Source organism: Natator depressus, chromosome 5, assembly GCF_965152275.1.
Source record: "Natator depressus isolate rNatDep1 chromosome 5, rNatDep2.hap1, whole genome shotgun sequence".
NCBI lineage: Eukaryota > Metazoa > Chordata > Testudines > Cheloniidae > Natator > Natator depressus.
The window spans coordinates 129,261,328-129,279,306 of NC_134238.1; the positions used below are offsets into that span (position 1 = coordinate 129,261,328).

General features: G+C 43.9%; 1 protein-coding gene across 9 annotated transcripts in view; it reads right to left on the bottom strand.

Moving 5' to 3' along the window:
- The window catches only part of NRG1 (neuregulin 1), a 747,298-nt gene that overhangs the window by 408,620 nt on the left and 320,699 nt on the right, over positions 1-17,979 (bottom strand). For 7 of the 9 annotated variants that reach the window (XM_074953635.1, XM_074953647.1, XM_074953645.1 and 4 more), the window contains exon 2: positions 9,491-9,565. The exons of 1 other annotated variant lie outside the window; for it this stretch is intronic. In XM_074953635.1, the coding sequence (XP_074809736.1) occupies positions 9,491-9,565 (75 nt within the window). The remainder of the gene's footprint in view (positions 1-9,490; positions 9,566-17,979) is intronic. One more of the 9 variants, XM_074953646.1, reaches the window with a different exon arrangement.

A 17,979-nucleotide genomic window follows, 5' to 3' on the forward strand; every position in this document is an offset into this window, starting at 1 on the left:
TCCTTTTCCTCTTCTTTTTCCTACAGGAAAACTGCATGATAAATGAAGCAAGACTGCCTGCATCAAGATCCAGGACGAAGTCTTCATCCATAGCTCAATGGCATTAAAGGCTGTGGTTGCTCCTGACCAGCTTATCTGTTTATCCTTAGGAGAGCTTTCCCTTTTATACCAATGACCAATTCATTTTTTAGAACCACAGCTAATAAAAATCCTTGGCCGCTCAGACTAACTGACGAAAAGCACAATCAGACGTTACCCAGGGAGCGAGTCGTTACCACAGGCTCTGAGCAGCCCCAGCACTGATCTGCATCGTGACAATGGGAAAGAGAGGAGGACAAAGCAATTTGCCTCATTTTCATTCCCAGCGCAGAAGGCATGCTTCCATGAACCGTATATGACCTGTCCTTTCTGTTATTTCACCAGATACAACATACTGCTTCATGAGCTATTAATTTAATAGCTCTGAATATTGCTCTCATTTTCATGCCAGTTGAGCCTACATTACCTATTGGATATAGATAATCTTCTACATTGATTAATTCCTGCTGCTGTCAGTACTAGTTGTCATCGGAGATGTTTCTCTCCCCTTTCATGCTAAGGCTGTAGATGCAATAATTCAACCGTGTAACTGGGGTGTCATATCGTAAGCCAACTTTTCCTCTCCATGCTCATTTCTCAAGACTTGGGAAATATTAGCATTCAGCTAGGGTGCAAAGGGGGAAAATGCATGACTGCAAATTTAAATGGACAATACCTGTCCACGTCACACACAGATAGAGCTACACCAGCATCACTGGGACAGGAGAACTTTTCTGCTACATTTTTTCAGTCATTTTAATGTTTTTCTCTTAATTTCTTGTGCAATTAAAAACTCTGTGTGAAAGTGGGAGCAAGCAAAAGGCTTCCTTCTTTGACTCTTCTCTCAAAGGCTGGGCAGGGTAAGGAGCTGTGGCAAATCATTTGGTTTGAAGTGAGACAATTATTCCAGAGCCTAAATCCATTGTGGAGAAATTATATTTGGTGTCTGCAAAGAAAGGGTAGAAACTAATGTATTGTCCAGCAGGGTACTTATGTGCAATCTCTACAAAAATACTGGCCATTCAGAATCAGGGCAGTGATTCAAAACTACGTATTTGGGTTAGCTTGAAAGGGGTTTTAAATCACTTATTCAGAATGTCAAAGCCGTATTATTGCAGAGATTTCACCTAATTGCTCAGCTGCTGCTCTTGGATCCAATACATTGTGTGTATTGGTCAAAGGGCTTGTCTACACTGGAAATTTTTCCAACTATATTGGTATAACTCCCCATGTAGACACACTTATTCTGGAATAAGAGTGACTTTTTTGGCTCCATTTAAACTGCTTCTAAAGGGACAAACTATACTGAAAAAAGGTCCTCTTATAATGCTGGAATAAGAGTGTCCCCACTGGGAGTGATACCAGTATAAGCGCTTTAAATTCACACCCTACTTTACACTGGTATAACCTTCCCCTGTAGATAAACCCACCAACACTCCTCTGACACAACCTCTGCTGACTCTGACTCACTCTTAAATGCCACTCTTCTGTCCTTAACAGAGTCTGTTAAGGACTCTGTGGAGGAGACTGTTTGGACTGGAATTTGACAGGCACGTGCAATACCCCAGTTTTCAATTCTTGGTCTCTCTGTACAAATAACTGTTGGTTTTGGTCTCCACCTTGTATGTTTAATGGAGGACGAGGTGGTGGTAGGCATTTCACAGTGTTCACCAACATCTCACTGCTAGTTCTCTCAGGTTAGCTGTTAGTCTGGTGTGTTTCTCTATGGAGTTGAACATGGATGTTATGCTTCTGGAGGTCCCTAGGAGTAAATATACCTCTGTGGACTGTCGGTTTGCCATAGCTTACTCTTTTACTGCAAATATAGAGAATAATCTTCGACATCACTGCTGTGAAAATACTGAAACAGGTCCACCCTACAAATCTTGATTATTGGCTTTGCTTCAGACTCCGAAATATTTCTGTTCTGTTTTTTCAGCAATATTTATTTTTATATTCAAGCTCTGAGTACATTCAGCACAACGTACTTGTGAATTTCACAAAAAAATCGTATATCCTGACTCATAACCTATGACTGAGTATAATCAATAAATCAGTATAATCACCAGCAATTGGATATTTGACAGTCACTGCCAAAATCAGGGTGGAGAAGGAGTAAAAAAGGTATATAGGAACTGCCAGACTGGATCAGACCCAAAGTCGATATAGTCCAATATCCTGCCTCTGACATTGGTCAGCACTATATGCTTCAAAGGAAGGTGTAAGAACCTCGCAGTAGGAAGACAGTCTACCCTGAATATTATGTGTCATACTGATCTCTAATAGCTAGAGACTGATTTAAGCTCAGAAGCACTATGTTTAATATCGCTTCCAAAATCATCATCATAAATTTTGATATTTGGATATTCTTGCTATCCATAAAAATATCCAATCCCTCTTTAAATCCTGCTAAATTCCTGGCCTCGATAACTTCATTTGACAAGGAGTTCCACAGCCTAATTACACATTGTGTGAAAAAGGATTGCCATTTATCAATTTTGAATTCTCCACTTTTCAATTTCTTTGAACATCTTTTTATTCCTGTGTTTTGAGACAAGGAGAACAGAAGTTCCTGATCTACCTCTCTACTCATTATTTTATATATTTTTATCATGTCCCTTCTTATTCATTTTATTTGCAAAAGAAGCAAAGAGACACAAGAATATTGATTTCTAAAGAGATGACCCTGAAATTCAAACACAACTGGAAAAGCAGGGGACGCTTTAACTTCCTACAAACAACTGGTACTTCCATAAATCATATAATTCCACCTTCCTTTGTTTAATTTATGAATTATGGTTAATACAAGAACATTAACACTCTGCATTGTTTCTGTTCTCCTGTGGGCCAGATCCTCAGCTGGTGTACATCGGCAACGGTGGCAATGAAGCAATGTCAATTTACACCAGCTGAGGATCTGGCTTCATGGAGTAAAACATCAGGTGACATACCCATGTCTAGCTCGAGAGTCCATCTCAAAGTCCCATTTGCATAGCACACCTGTTTTTGCTTTTGGAGTTTTGTCAATGATTTTCCTTATTGGACAGGCAAATATCCACAGTTCCCCATTTGTCTCAAAGGTCAAGAGTGGGCAGGCACATTCACAGGATAGGATGTGAATCTTTGCATTAACCAGGAACAGTAGCAGTAGAGTAGGATCAGCATAAGCGGAATGTATAGCGGCAACTTGCCAGGCTACCCCCTGGAAAACACCCAGATGCAGCCACTATGGGCTGACGCAAGCTGCTTTTCTTTTGCAGCATAATACTTAGAGCCTGATCCTCAACCTGTGTAAATCATTATTGCTCAACTGAAGTCAACGGCATTATGGCAGTCGACACCAGCTGAGGATCTGGGCCTTAGCGCTCAGTCTATATTAACCCTTGCACAAAGCTTTTAAAGGAGGTGAATCCTCTTCCTGTCTACATTCAAGGGCAAGGGCTACTAAAGTTAAAGAAGTGAGCAGGTGGATTGAGCTGAGATATGCCAGTTGGGACATAAGAACACTGACTGGAAGAAGTTTGGAGCTGTGTGAGGTCTCAAAGGGGAGAAGAGAAAATGCAGCATGTGTACAAGAGACAAAATAGAAAGGTTGTAAAGCTAAGACGCTGGTGGAGGTAGGGTGACCCGATAGCAAGTGTGAAAAATCGGGACAGGGGGTAGGGGGTAATAGGCGCCTATATAAGAAAAAGCCCCCAAAATCAGGACTGTCCTATAAAATCAGGACATCTGGTCACCCTAGGTGGAGGGCTACAAAATCCTGAAATGGTATCAGAGTTATTCTGGATGAAACCACGAAGAGGCACGTGATAGAGATTACCAGAACATCGGACAACAGAGGGATGAGTGTTGGGAAGAGGTAACAATCCATATAGTAAGTGGGTATGCGCTACAGTTAGGAGAAGATGAAAAGGTAAACGAATTTTTCAGTGGGTTATTGTGGGTTATTGTGAGTTTTTCAGTGGGTTATTGTGTTTCACTGGAAACATACCACCCAATGAGAAGATAATTCTCAGAGCAAATCCAAGTGCACATGTTAGCACTGAGAAGGCTGTGTATGAAGTATTCCATGGAGGGCATGGCACTGGAACCAGAAACTCTGAGCGGGCAACGGTCCCACAGACTTGTCTGGCACGGGACATGGTGATTGCAAACACAAATGTTCAGAAGAGGGAAAGTCACCTCATAGCCGGTGGAAGACAAAAGTCCCAAATGGATTTATTTTTAACAAGAAGTGATCAATCACCAATAATCAATTGTACAGTAATACCTGGCAAGTGCATTGTGAACCAGCACAGGCTTTTCCTTATGGACTTCAGAATGCAGAGACCTTGGAAGCAGTGAAGCCCTGGACACTGCAAAAGCCTAAGTGATGGAAACTTAAAGGAATAAAACTTATGGGAATAAAAAGAAATCTTTAAACAGGACATAATGCGTAAACTTCTTGACTACACACAGGGATGTATGGAGGATAATTCATACAAACCAAAATTAATGCTGCTGGATAAGGTACATGAAGTCTGAGGAATGATGAAACCAGTGTTGAAAAAGATAAGAATGGAAACTTGATGGGGGAATCCTCCAATTCAAGACTGTTGAGAAGGAAAAGGTAATCTTAAAAAAATGGCAGGCCAGTGGCTTGAGCAGGGAGAAGAGTGTGTATATGGAGGCAAAAAAGGAAGCGAAGTGTTACAGTGAAGAGCAACTCATTATACATTTTAATCTTCAAATCAGTACAAAGCACTACCTTGGAATTTTTCCATCCATTTTACATGCTGACAAAAATTTCAGGTTGCCACAAATATCAGGGCACCCTGAGGTACAAGTTAGTGCCACAGAGCATTCAGAAAGACATAAGTATAAAAGTTTTGCAGTAACAAACATCAGCTTCCAGTAGCCCACTGCTAACTTGCTGTAACACAACTAAGTTACTCTATGTTCTAGTAGTTCACTAGACTTCCTTCTACAGCTCTTGTATCAAAGCTGATAATCTTTTGCTGGTTGCAGCCTAAATTTGCTACGTCCCAGGTTGCCCGTTAGTTTGCCATTTGATAGGGCATAAATAACCGGTAATGTCAGAGCTACCAGTAGGGAAAACACCATCAATTCTATTACAGTAATTCATTTGGCCCGTTTAGAATCTGCTCCAAAGCCCATTAAAACCAATCGGAGTCTTTCCACAAACTTGGAGTTTGGATAAGGACCTTAGTGAACTGAATACAACAGCCAAGGACCCCAGAATGATGGGTAATACTTACGAACTCTGCATACAAAGCAGAAATTTATGCTGAACCCTTCTATCAGATTAAACACCAGTCACAACAAACAGATAAAAAACAGTGCTCAAAGAAGGGAATCAAAAATCCGTCAAAACCAAACAGATTCAGCCTTTGACAACATACAAAAAGAGACCAATAAAAACCACGTCACAAGTCATCATGTAATAATACAACATGCCTTCTTCCCATGAAAAGAACCCAGCCTTACCTCACACTCTAGCGGCAAAGTGTGGCTGGCATTAAGCCCTCAGAGAGCATCCGCTCCCTTACAGACCATGCAATGAAGTGAGATTAGTGCTTGTGAAAACTTTAGCTGCGTTGACAGACATGGAACCTGAGCGCTCACCCACAGCACAGGAACAAGGCAGGCAGTGCAAGCTTCTTCCAGTTCTTACCGATATGCCTCATCGCTGACCTCTGTGAGGGGGTACTTCAGTCTCCATGCCCCTGAGACAACTCACCGAAGTGTCGATCAGTGTCAGCTCGAGGTTTGTGGGGGATTGGGCTTTGTTTGCTCTTTTCAATACTTCTAAGCCACCCTTCAGTCCTTGTTTCTTCACTTCCTGGCTGCTCTGAGCATGTCGCAGATTTAATTCTGATTTAATACATAACATTCCACCATGCTCTTTTCCTCTATAACTCTGTAACCCATGTGCCTAATAGGGAAATATCTCTTTAAGAGACTCATTGGGAGGAGGTAGGAGTGAGTTGTGTCTGGGTCATTGTTGCTAGGTAGATTAAGCACTCCACATCCAGAAGCTTTGGGTATGCTCCAGTACAGGGGTGGGCCACATCTGGGTGGGGCAATTATATGCAGGGCTGGAGCCCAGGCTCTGAGACTCTCCCCACTTGCTGGTCTCAGAGCCCAGGCTCCAGCCCAAAGGGGAACAGGTATCCTGCTGTTTTTAGCTCCAGAGAGTGAGCCCAAGTCAGCTGACCTGGGCTCTGAGACCTGCTGCTGCGGGTTTTTTTTTCCCTGTGTAGATGTACCCTCAGCTCCTCATCTGTGGCATGGGAATAACACCCCTTCCTTTCTCCCACCTTTTGTCCTATCTGTTTAGACTGTAAGCTCTCTGGGGCAGAGACTGTCTCTCACTATGCATCTTTACAGTGCAATGGAGCCCTGATCTCGGCTGGAGGCTGCAGGCATTACTGTAATACAAACACTAATAACTTTTGGAGGTACTGTCTGGTGGTCTCCTCCCTGTCTCCAGATGTGTGGTGTTTAATACATTTGCTGACAGATGGGAGTGTCTGCTCAGGAGAGAACGAGGTTTTGAATATCCAAGGTATGGCAAACCAGGACTGAAGGGCATTGACAGCTCTATTGAGAGCCCTGCACAATAACTGCCTGCATTACTGCATGGCTTTAACCAGTGCAGTTATCACCTGCATTTCACAAGCACCAGACTCACAGAACACTAAGCAGCCTCAAGCTGTTTCTCTTTTGGATGAGGCCGCATAACAGGCATAATACAATCAACAACAATTCCTAGCTTTCAGATCTAATCCCAGGATTTGTTACAATCTGATTACGTGCAGTACTCATGAATCAAAAATGTAAAGTTGTGCAGTGAGACAAAGTAAGACAGAGAGGAACTATGGCAATGGGACTTTAAAAAAGGCAAAGCATGTGGAAGACACAGAGTGGCTGAGGGACACTCAAGAGACAAACAGTAGCTTTTAATTACAAAATTAATTGCTCTGCAGGGCACCCTCACAAGTGATAATACCATCACCAAGTTTTTTTCTTTTTTAAAGAGGAGCCAGTAATTTATAGAGGGACTATCAATGATCATCTGGTCTGATCTCCTGCCCAGGGCAGGCCACAGAACCGCACCCACCCACTCCTGTAAGAGATCCCTAAACATGTAAACACTATGCTGAATGTCATACATCCTCATTGCACAATGTATGCATCATATCCAGTTTCCCTGATGACATGCTCAGGGTCAGCAAAAGCCCTAAATCCCCAGGTGTCCTATACACATACTCTAGGGGCACCATTCAGTTTTAAAATTCATTTCCCTGTGGTACAAACACAGGCCCAGATTCTGCAAATGCACATGAATAACTTTGCATGTGAGTAGCCTCATTGAATTCAAAGTTCACTTCCATATACTGCAGGATTAGGGCTAGGACTGCCGAAACAGCTGATTTGATTACCCAGGATATTGACACTTGTGAACAACAATTGACACAGGCAAATCACAGATTACAGGTACTGTGGAACTTGAGCAAACTAACAGAGAACAATTTACAGGGGAAAAACCAGTACAAATCTCTCAGATCATGGAAGAACCAGCTAAATATGGCAAGAAAACAAACAATTCTCATTTTTACAATCAAAGAGCAGTGAGCTATTGGTTTTGTGCTGTAACTCTCCCATTGTTCACCATGCAGCATAATACGATCAGATTTCGGTTTAGGCCATTATAACATTATTTCAGTTTTATTTATGGTTCATGAGCAAAAATTTAACAAATATCACTCTAGCAAACTATGTCCATAATGTACTAAGTGTGCAGTATCTATCTAACACATGGAAAATGTTAGAACTATGCTGAGGACAACAGAGTTTCCTTTCGTAAAAGAGAGGCAACCCCATCACTAAGGCTGTATTTTTCCTCTGCCCTAGAGGGGAACATTAGATTTTCATAAACACACAGTGCAATAGGCAGTATAAGGCGCTAGAAATTATATTGTACCTGTGGTGAGTCCTGAACTGGTGACAGGCTGAGGTCAGGGATCTCTCCCTTTCTGCCATGGGAGGGACCATTTCACAATAGGGAGCTAGGATTCCAGGTTTTCTGATGGCCAGCTTACCCATAGCATGTTCTTGGCATCACTTCCATCACCTTGGAATGTGTCTCAAGTCTCTTATGCCTATGAGCCCCAAATCCATTCACTACTCTCCACCTGTCATGCCCCCTTCCCCAATTCACTCATTACTCCCCATTCTGCTCCATAGTCTCCTTCAGTCTGTGCATGTGCACACTTCACTTAGACTATCTCCCCGCTCTCACCACCCCATCCTTGCCCTTCTCCTCCTCCAATCAGCTAACTCCTTCCATCCCCCACACCAGCCCAATCCACCTGCCGAACGATGCTGGGGCTGAGGTCTCAGTAGCATCCCCAGCCGGGAAGGGAGCCAGCAGAAGTCTGTTGTTCACTCCTCTACGGGGAACAGAAAGGGGAGCTGTTTCTCCCCTGGACCTTGTAGAAGGGTCGTACATTCTTATCTTTCCCTTCCAGAGCTCTTTCCCCACTGCCAGGGCAGGGAAGAGGGCTGTTCAAACTCAGGATCCTGACAGGTTTCAGAGTAGCAGCCGTGTTAGTCTGTATCCGCAAAAAGGAAAGGAGTACTCGTGGCACCTTAGAGACTAACACATTTATTTGAGCATAAGCTTTTGTGAGCTTATGCATCCGATGAAGTGAGCTGTAGCTCACGAAAGCTTATGCTCAAATAAATGTGTTAGTCTCTAAGGTGCCACAAGTCCTCCTTTTTTCAGGATCCTGAGTGACTGGGTGGGGGGTGTTACAGCTGAAGAGTCAATGCTCCTTTTCCCTCCCATGCTGGGGAGCACAGGGAGGAGTGGAGAGGCCCAGGCTGACAGCAGCTGAATTGCCGCAAGCCAGCAGGCCGGATCTCTGCTGCTCTAAGAATAGATCAGGCAGAGCTAATGTAACATAGATCAATGCTCCTACTCAGCACCAAACTAGGATGGGCACCAGTCCACTGGAGCATGCCAGGGAATGAGCAAATGACTGTTTGCCTGATAGCTCAGTCTGTGTCTGGCTTCTGGCCTCTGGTTTCCTGGGCTTGCTTACATCATTAATATGCCTATATCCAGCACTGCAATAAGTTTCTCCGAAATTCAGGGAATTTCTAAAACTCATTTCGTTAGTGACATTCCCAGCTACTGGCTCTCAGGTCAGATCTCCCATGGCTCCTGTAATGGACCTTGCTTTGGGGATCGGGGGTGAGGGGGTGTCAGAAGCTCTGAGGATGGCCCAGGCAGAGGACTTCTGCTGAGTACAAACACATCCCCAGTCCTCAGTACAGTTACTGCACGTTCCATGTACACAAAGTCACATCTTTCAAACGGTTCCTTGATTTTAAATCCACTCACTGTTGTAGCTGCTGTTGTTGTTAGTCTCTGTCGGTGCCAGGCTGTGCTGAATTGGCCCTTCAGAAGTGGCCCTTCCTGACAGTAAATGGGAGAAGAGAGGGGAGGCGGGGAGGGGGAAAGAAAGAGAAGGGAAGGGGATATTTAGATAATCTCACTGACCAAACAGCAAACACTTCAACTGTTTAATGCTATTTGCATGCCAGTTTGTATTGCAATGCCCTACCCCGCCCTCCCATGCACCTACTGTAGACAATAGCAATGGAGATGTCGGGCTGTCTGCTCAAGGTTGGCTTGGAAAAGCTGATGGCCTGAAGTCCAGCCAGAGGACCATTAGCCCTTGCTAAGCATCAGTCCCCAAGAAATGCTTTGCACTGTACTGAGATCAATACACGTATGAAGAAAGAAAGTAATGGGCTGTTCGTTTTTTACACACGCCAAGCAGTCCCAACAGGCATGTCCAGGGCATTCTGTACATCTCTCTATCAGCATGCTTGGATCATCTTTCAACATTCCATCCAACAGCCCTTAAAAACACCAAACTCCTCTTTTGTGTTACGAATGTGTTTAATTCATGTTGGTGAAACCGTTGTCATCTACGGGGTCTGCTTTTCTTTCACAAACTGTACTTGCTACATAATCTTGTAAGGAATCTGCCTGTGCAAAATTTACAGATAGGTGCTTTATAATCCTCTCATGTAATTACTCTCAAAGATATTGCGTTTTAAAACAAAGAGGCAATTCACAGGACCTTAAAGCCTGCTGGGTTGAGAGGACTGCACATTTTAATGTTGGAGATGATATTTACCATGCATAGGATCCATTACTCATTTCACAGCCTGATTGTCCTCTTGCTTACACCAGTGTAAATCAGGAATAGTGTCACTGTTTTCCATAGAGTTACACTTATGTAGAGGAGTGTAGGATCAGGCCCCACGGTTATAAAATTAGCAGCTACTGAGGAGGCACACACACATACATAGTAGCTAATTTTTCCTAACTGTGGAGTGATGAGCTTGGCATTAGTTCCTTAGTCTGCATCTGAGTTTGGGAGTTTTCCTGGTATGCAGTCCTCGTAATGAACAGAGTCAAGCTTACTCTGTAAATATGAACCATCTCTTTTTTAAGCACTGGTTTCTCTTTAAATGCTCTCCCTTTTCCACTTATTCTTCTAGAACTTGATGGGAGTCCACACTCTTAAGCATCACTTAAGCAATGTACGTGGTTGATAAAACAGCATTTGTGTTAATTAAAATAAAAGATATTTTAAAGCGAAGATGGGAAGCTAATTCTCCATTTGAGAAATTGCTGAAACATGCATTTGAGCATTCTACTGTCAAAAACTTGCCCATTTCACTCATATAGAAGCAGCAAATGCTGCATTATTGCTGACACAAGTGCAACTGTTCCCCATTAAAGTCATTTCTGTCTTGTGATAAGCAGAGACTAAAGAGACAATTCATGCTCAAGACCACAATCCCGCCTCACTGGATTCAGGTCCTGACGAAGCAGATGAACTGGGAAATCCTTTTTATAAACTAGAGTTTAGTGAAGAATGCATTCACTTTCCCCCCATCTTTGTGTAAAAAGTAAAAGTAAATAAAAAATTTATTCCTGCCCCTTGCCATGCCGACTTGTCATTACTTTTTCATTTAAAAAAACAAAACACAACTTTTGGAAGTCTTTCAGACTAAATTCCCTTTATAACACGGAAGGGAGGAGATTTTCAAAAGCACCCAAGCGAGTTAGAAGCACAAGTCTCATTGCTTCTGTAAATCTCCCCCCTCAGTGCGTGGCTCCTATAACACTTTGGGTGCTTATGAAAAATCTCCCACTTTGGGGCATGGCTCCCATGGGTGCTGGTTTAAAGCAGGTAAAGAAAGAAATAGCGTTAGTTCTTCTTTGTGTTATCTAGCCAGGCAAGCACAGAGGGACTAATTTGTTCTCTTGGCTGGACTTTTAAAAAAAAATCATATATTTTACATTAAGCTACTCTTTATTCTGTGTTATTTTTCTCCCTTTGTCTCTTTGCTGAGGTTCCTTCTAACATATAATAAGAAGCAAACCTTCGAAGTCCTTCACTGGCTTCCCATTCAGCTCAGAGCCCATTTCCAAATAGCCCTTGTTGTTTATAAAGATTCTTCTTGAACTTGCTCCAACTTTAATCTTTCCCTCGTTCTGTCACTGGTCCATTTGCTTTAGTACTATCACCTCCCTCCCTCCCGTCTCTTCCTGCAGTCTCACCACTGTTTGTGCAAGAGCCTTCTCCTCTGCAGTTTCATCTCTTTTCTACCAGTCTCATCTACCTGAAAACCTGTCTTTTCTCCTTTGCCTACACTCCAACTCTTTAAAGTCTTTCCTCCCCTACAAATCCATTTTAACTTATGTCATTCCATAGGCATATGTTGTTTCTATTATGTCTTTTTATTTCTATATCTTATTTATATATTTCTTTTTTTTTAATGAAAACAGATTCTCACAAAAGGGTATGTCTACACAATAGCTGGGAGGGTGCTTCCCTGCATGGGTAGACAGAAATGCGCTAGCTTTGCTTGAGCTAGTGTGCTGAAAATAGCAATGTGGCCAAGGTAACATGGATGGTGGCTCGGGCTAGCTGCCCGCAGTACAATACCCCTGGGAACGTACTTGGATGGCTAGCCTGAGCCACCACGGCTGCACTGCTATTTTTAGTATGCTATTTTTAGTATGCGAAGCACCCTCCCAGCTATAGTGTAGACTCTCCCTGAATCACATGAATCCAGCAGCTATGGCTTTAAGAAAAACCTCCAAATATCACGAGACTCACAATAAAATCATAAGAGTCAGCAACCATTGTACATCTCACAACTATGGGCCTTGACTTCATTTGGCATTGGATCAGACCCGTTATGGCCAATTTGCCCAGCTGCTAAGACTAATGTGCGTCAGCAGTCTGCCTTTCTCTCAGCTGTAGGGTTGCCAAGTTTCTATTCGCACAAAACCAAACACCCTTGCCCTGCCCCTCCTCCACGGCCCGCCCATGTCCTGCCCCTTCTCCGAGGTCCCGTCCCCCCACTCTCCTCACCCTCACTCACTTGCTCATTTTCACCAGGCTGGCTCAGGGGGCTGGGGTACGAGAGGGGGTGAGGGCTCCAGCTGGGGATGCAGGCTCTGGGGTGGGGCTGGGGATGAAGGGTTTGGGGTGCAGGAGGGTGCTCTGGGTTGGGATTGAGGGGTTCAGAGGGTGGGAGGGGGATCAGCGCTGGAGAAGGGGGGTGCAGTGCAGGTGGGGGGGTGCTCAGTGGTGCAGGCTCTGGGCTGTGCTTACCTCAGGCAGCTCCTGGAAGCAGCAACATGTCCTCTCTACGGCTCCTAAGCAGAGGTGCGGCCAGGTGGTTCTGCATGCTGCCCCATCTGCAAGCACCGCCCCCACAGCTCCCATTGGCCACGGTTCCCAGTCAATGGAGCTGCAGGGGCAGCATTTGGGTCTGGGGCAGCGTGCGGAGCACCCTGGTTGCCCCTATGTGTAGGACCCGGAGAGGGAACATGCCGCAGAGGGGAGCCTGCCAGTCCTGCTGTGCGGTGCCGCCAATCAGACAGTCAATGCCCAGTCAGCAGTGCACATCCCTAAATACAGACACACTGGGCTGATAATGAGCCCCGAAAGGTGTGTTTACACAGCTAGCAGCATTCCGCAGCAGTGAGGCTCAAAGCCCAAGTTGACAGCCTCATGCTCACGAGGCTTGTGATACGGTGCTAAAATGGGTAGGGTGTTCAGGCTCAGTCTGGAGTTCGGGCTCTGATGCACACCCGCCTTCCTAGGCTTCAGAGCCCAACCCCCAGCCTGAGCCCAAATGTCTACACGGTAACTACTTTTAGCACCACAGTGTGAGCCCGAATCTGTAGACCCAGGCTTTGAGACTGGCTGCCACAGGCTTCTGCTTGCTGCGTGGACATACTCTATGTGTTCATCTACCCTTTACAAAAAAAAGTCTTTGACTAAAGTCACATTTTATCACAGGTATTGCGATATCTGGTGTTTTACGTAAAGCCAGAGCTCCTGGAGTCGAGTGTTAATGTCAGATTTTCAACTTTCATTCAAAACGTTTCTAGCCCTCGTGATTGTGGAGAAAAGCTTGAAAACGTGACCCCTGAATTCTCAAAAAACCAGATGGCAAATTAACCCCCCCGCCCAAATGTATTATTTTTAAAACCTAATGATTTTTAAGTCAATCTTCTGATTTCGGGGGTTGGGAGTTTGGTTCGTGATTTTGGAATATTTAGGGTTGGTATAAATACGGCATTTGTGTAAGTATAAAGGGCATGCTACTTAGCACTGCATTGGTAAGTTCGTTAATTGTGACATATTCTCACATACATACAAGCTTTACGAGGAACTATTTCACAGTCTTCTTGACCCATGGGTGGACTTTCTTTTCCATGCTTATGACCTATACCCTACAAGTAAAACCACTTCATATACTGAGCTGCACACTAGATTTGAAATGAAATGACCTACAGAAGATTATGGCTTGCTGTTTTTTCCAGTTCTTGTTATCTCTGGAGGAAAAAAATTCGATGCAAGATATTTTATCTTGCGGACGATGCTATTACATGCACACTGTCGTGCTACCCTAAACAGAAATGGCCCACAGGTATGAGGTTGAGGTTCAGATCTGAACTTCCCTGAAGCACAGGCATATTTAAATCATGGGATTTTGGCTTGGGCTCATCTCTTGTCAGAAACCCCAAACCTTGCTGAAGCCCCATTCATCACTACCTTACAATTTGTTTCTAGGCAGCAGTATGGATTGGATTTTCAATAGCTCTCAACACTGGCTTAACTCTGCTTTCTTTGAAGCTCGTGGTAAATCTCCCATTGGCCTAACTCTGCTCCCATTGGTTTAGCAGGAGTGAGGGTGTCCAACGCTCAGCAATTTTGAAACTCCCAACCTACAGCTGCCAGTGATGCCTTAAAAAGAGAAACAAACTAACAAGCTTCTCTTTCACTCGGCTTTTGCAGGCATCCATCAAATTGTCTCTCTGGTTTCACTCCAGATCCCGTTTGCAACTCAACCAAGAGAACCGGCGCAAACACCATGTGTCAGATTAAGAGGGAATCATAGACAAAGGCTATGTCTACAGTGCCAAGCTTTTTCGCCCAAAGTTAGACCACTTTTATTAAAGTGCTTTAATTAAACCGCTGTTGCATGTCCACACTGCGCTCCTTGTGTCACTGGAGCACATCCACACCAGCAGCTCTTGCATTGACAAGAGAGCAGTGCACTGTGGGTAGTTATCCCACTGTGCAACTGGCCTCAGGGTGCTTTGGGAAGGGTTTACAATGCCTCCTGGGGCAGGTACAGCGTCACCTGATGCAGGTTTCTCAATCCCATTGTTCCATGGGCATCCTAATAGATTGCCAGCCACTTTTCAACTGAAGTGTGGGGCATAGCAGGGGAGAGTGTGTGACAGGAAGTGGGGGGGAGACAGACAGTGTGTGTTGGGGGAGAGTGAGTGTGTTGGCACACTGTCTGGTAAGTTCAGACAGTGCCAGAAGCAACCAGTCCTGAGGCAGGGGAAGGGGGACATCAGCCCCCACCTCCCTCCCTGGCTCTGCACAGCACAGACTCTCTCTCTCTCTCCCTCTCTCTCTCTCTCTCTCTCACACACACACACACACACACACACACAGACATCCACCCCTGCCTGCCTCTCAGTTCCTAGTATGGGAAACAGCAGGAGCATTCCAGGTGAATGATTTGGTCTTTGGTTCCCGGAGCAGAGCAGCACAGCACGGTGGCTGTCAGAACCGAGCTTTGAAAGGGACGGGGCGCAGGCCTGCAGGGCCGCTGAGTTCAAAACACTGAGCAGGGCGGTCACTTCAGGCATTGTGGGACACCTCCAGAGGCCAATTACAGCAAGAAAAGCAAGCAAGGTGTTTACACTGGTACTCTGGTGATAAAACCTTTGTCCAGTAAGCCGGATCCCTTTCCTCGAGGTGGTTTTATTAAAGCGCTGCCATTTGCAGCTGAGGAGGTTTGTCACAAAAAGTGGCTTTGTTTCATCACCAACAGCTGCCGTTTGGTGAAAAAACTTGGCAGTGTAGACCAGCCCTAAACCAAAGCGTGCAAAATTGTGAGTGACTGTTGGTAGCTGTAAAGACAAAGAAAATGGAGGAATGGGCATTTCCTACCCCCAGGAATCCCCTTTGATGTGTAGTCTCTGGATGAGTAATGCAGTAAATCTGCTGTATTTCATGGATAAAAGGGCCCTCAGCCTACCTGTGGAGTTCTTAAATATTTTCAATGATAGTAGCAGCACAGAGTTTATACAGTGATGGATAAGGGTAATTCAGCCTTTTGAAAGCTAGTAAATAAATCATTTCTGGGTGTCCTAAACATTTACATCCACAAAAAGCAGATTTCTTCAAACAGTTTTAAACAACACACACTGAGCTCACTTTTCATGCCTTTTAGCTGTGATCGAATTTTATGCAATGGAGGGGGAAATAATCTGAGAGAAGCAGTTCAGAGTCACTCTCCAGACTCCAAACTGCTCTTATGTAAGAGCAGAAAAGCTGTAATTTAACTCAGTCTAATCTTGGGGATAACTGGGTTTTTTTGTGTGAAGCGGACTAAAGTAATTGATTCGTTAAGGTCCAAATTCTGTCCTTGGATGGATGCATGAAGCGTTCACTGAAATCCACAAGTGCTAAGTGCCTGTGTCTGATGGCAGAATCTGACCCACATGTTGAAATGTAGCCAACCATCCTACAACCTTTACTCTTATGGAAAAATCCCATAGGTTTTACTAGAAAATGAAAACATTCTAAGAGAATTTTTAAACTAATCCATGGAATTCCATAACAGGGACAGAATGTTCTGTTAAATTGTATAGAATAGCTTAAAATTATACAGAAAGGATAAAATTTTCTATTAAAAGCTATACATTTCTAGAAAAACATCTATAAACCCTACTGCATTCAGTTTTTATAGAAGCCTATCATATTTCATCACTATCAAATTCCATAGGACTTTCCCCAAAAATCACATGAGTAATATTTATTTATACCACTAGACCAGATCCTCCCCTCACCTGCACTGGTGTCAATCAGGAACAACTCCACTGATTTAATTGGAGTCACACTGGTTTAAAATAAGTATATGTGAATTCTGTGGGATCACTCAGTTGAAACAAGACTGAGTCCTTTTTGTTCTGTTTCCAGCCTAGATGGAAAATACTCTTTTTGCACTTGCAGCACAAACTCTACATTCAACTCCTTCTTTCTCTTACCCCGCCTATCATTTAGGCTCAGAATGCAAACTGCATCTTCCCTTGGCAAATCCTTCTGATCTCCAGCCACTCACACCAATTCTTCCTATAGTACATTACAGTATATTTCGTATATTATTACAGTACCAAAAGGCACCAGCTGTGCATCTTGTCATGAGCCAAGATCAGGAGTTGTTGAGGGCAGAGACTGGGGATTTTTTTTCACTTGTTTTTACAGTACTTAGCACAATGGGATCCCAATTCTTGACTGGGGCCATTAGGCCCTACTGTAATACAAGTTGTACATAAATAAACTCCCATTGAAGGGAAGCTCTGTACATGGCAGCCCAGCAAGATCATCCCCAGAGGGGAAGAATAGTTAATATTGGGTTGCAGAATGCATTTACAAATGTTATTCTGGCAATCTCAGGGAACTTTCTAACATGCTGTAGTGTTTGCATGTTTTCAAGCAATAGACAAAACAAATGAGTATCTAATTACAGCAATTTATAACCTCTGCATCCCTCAGCCCCCTGTGACACAATCAGCACTAAAAGTTAATGGACCGAGATATTTTGTTCTATACCGAAAGAAACTCCAGCAAGCAACATGCCAGCTATATACCAGTGTGGATAACACGTCTTCCGAACGGGTTTCCTTCACCAGCTATTCTATCAGAGCCAGCTACAGCCTGCACCCAAGGAAGCAAGGAAGCTTATATTTAAAATTGCAGGAGAGTCAAAAATATTGCTAACAACTAGCATTTTGTGCTGCTTCCTGCTGCTAGTCAACAGTGAATTCCCTCTGTTCTCATTCTTTGCATGATTGGATGCTGTGACTGACTGCTTGACACCACTAGAATTCAACTTGACCGGGACAGAGTTGCCAACTTGGATCAGGGAAACCATTCATTGTTACAGCCAGATGGCATAAGAGTGGATTCTATTCTACATAGGTTTGTATACTGTGCTCGTCACTGAAGTATCAGAGCACGTTCCAGGTGTTCATTAAGCAACACGACTAACAGCTGTCTTGGGATACGATTTTCAAAAGCTTCTCAGACATTTAGGTGCTTCTGAAATTTTTACCCTTAGTCAATACAGTTAAAAATGTTATTAACAAAGCTGCCCATTCTCACTTTTCCAGTTATTGTCAAAATGGCAGAAATCAGCCACGCGTAGCAGCATTTGTCTCCCACTAGACTGATGTTCGAAAAGAAACCTTCCTGAAGATTCCTC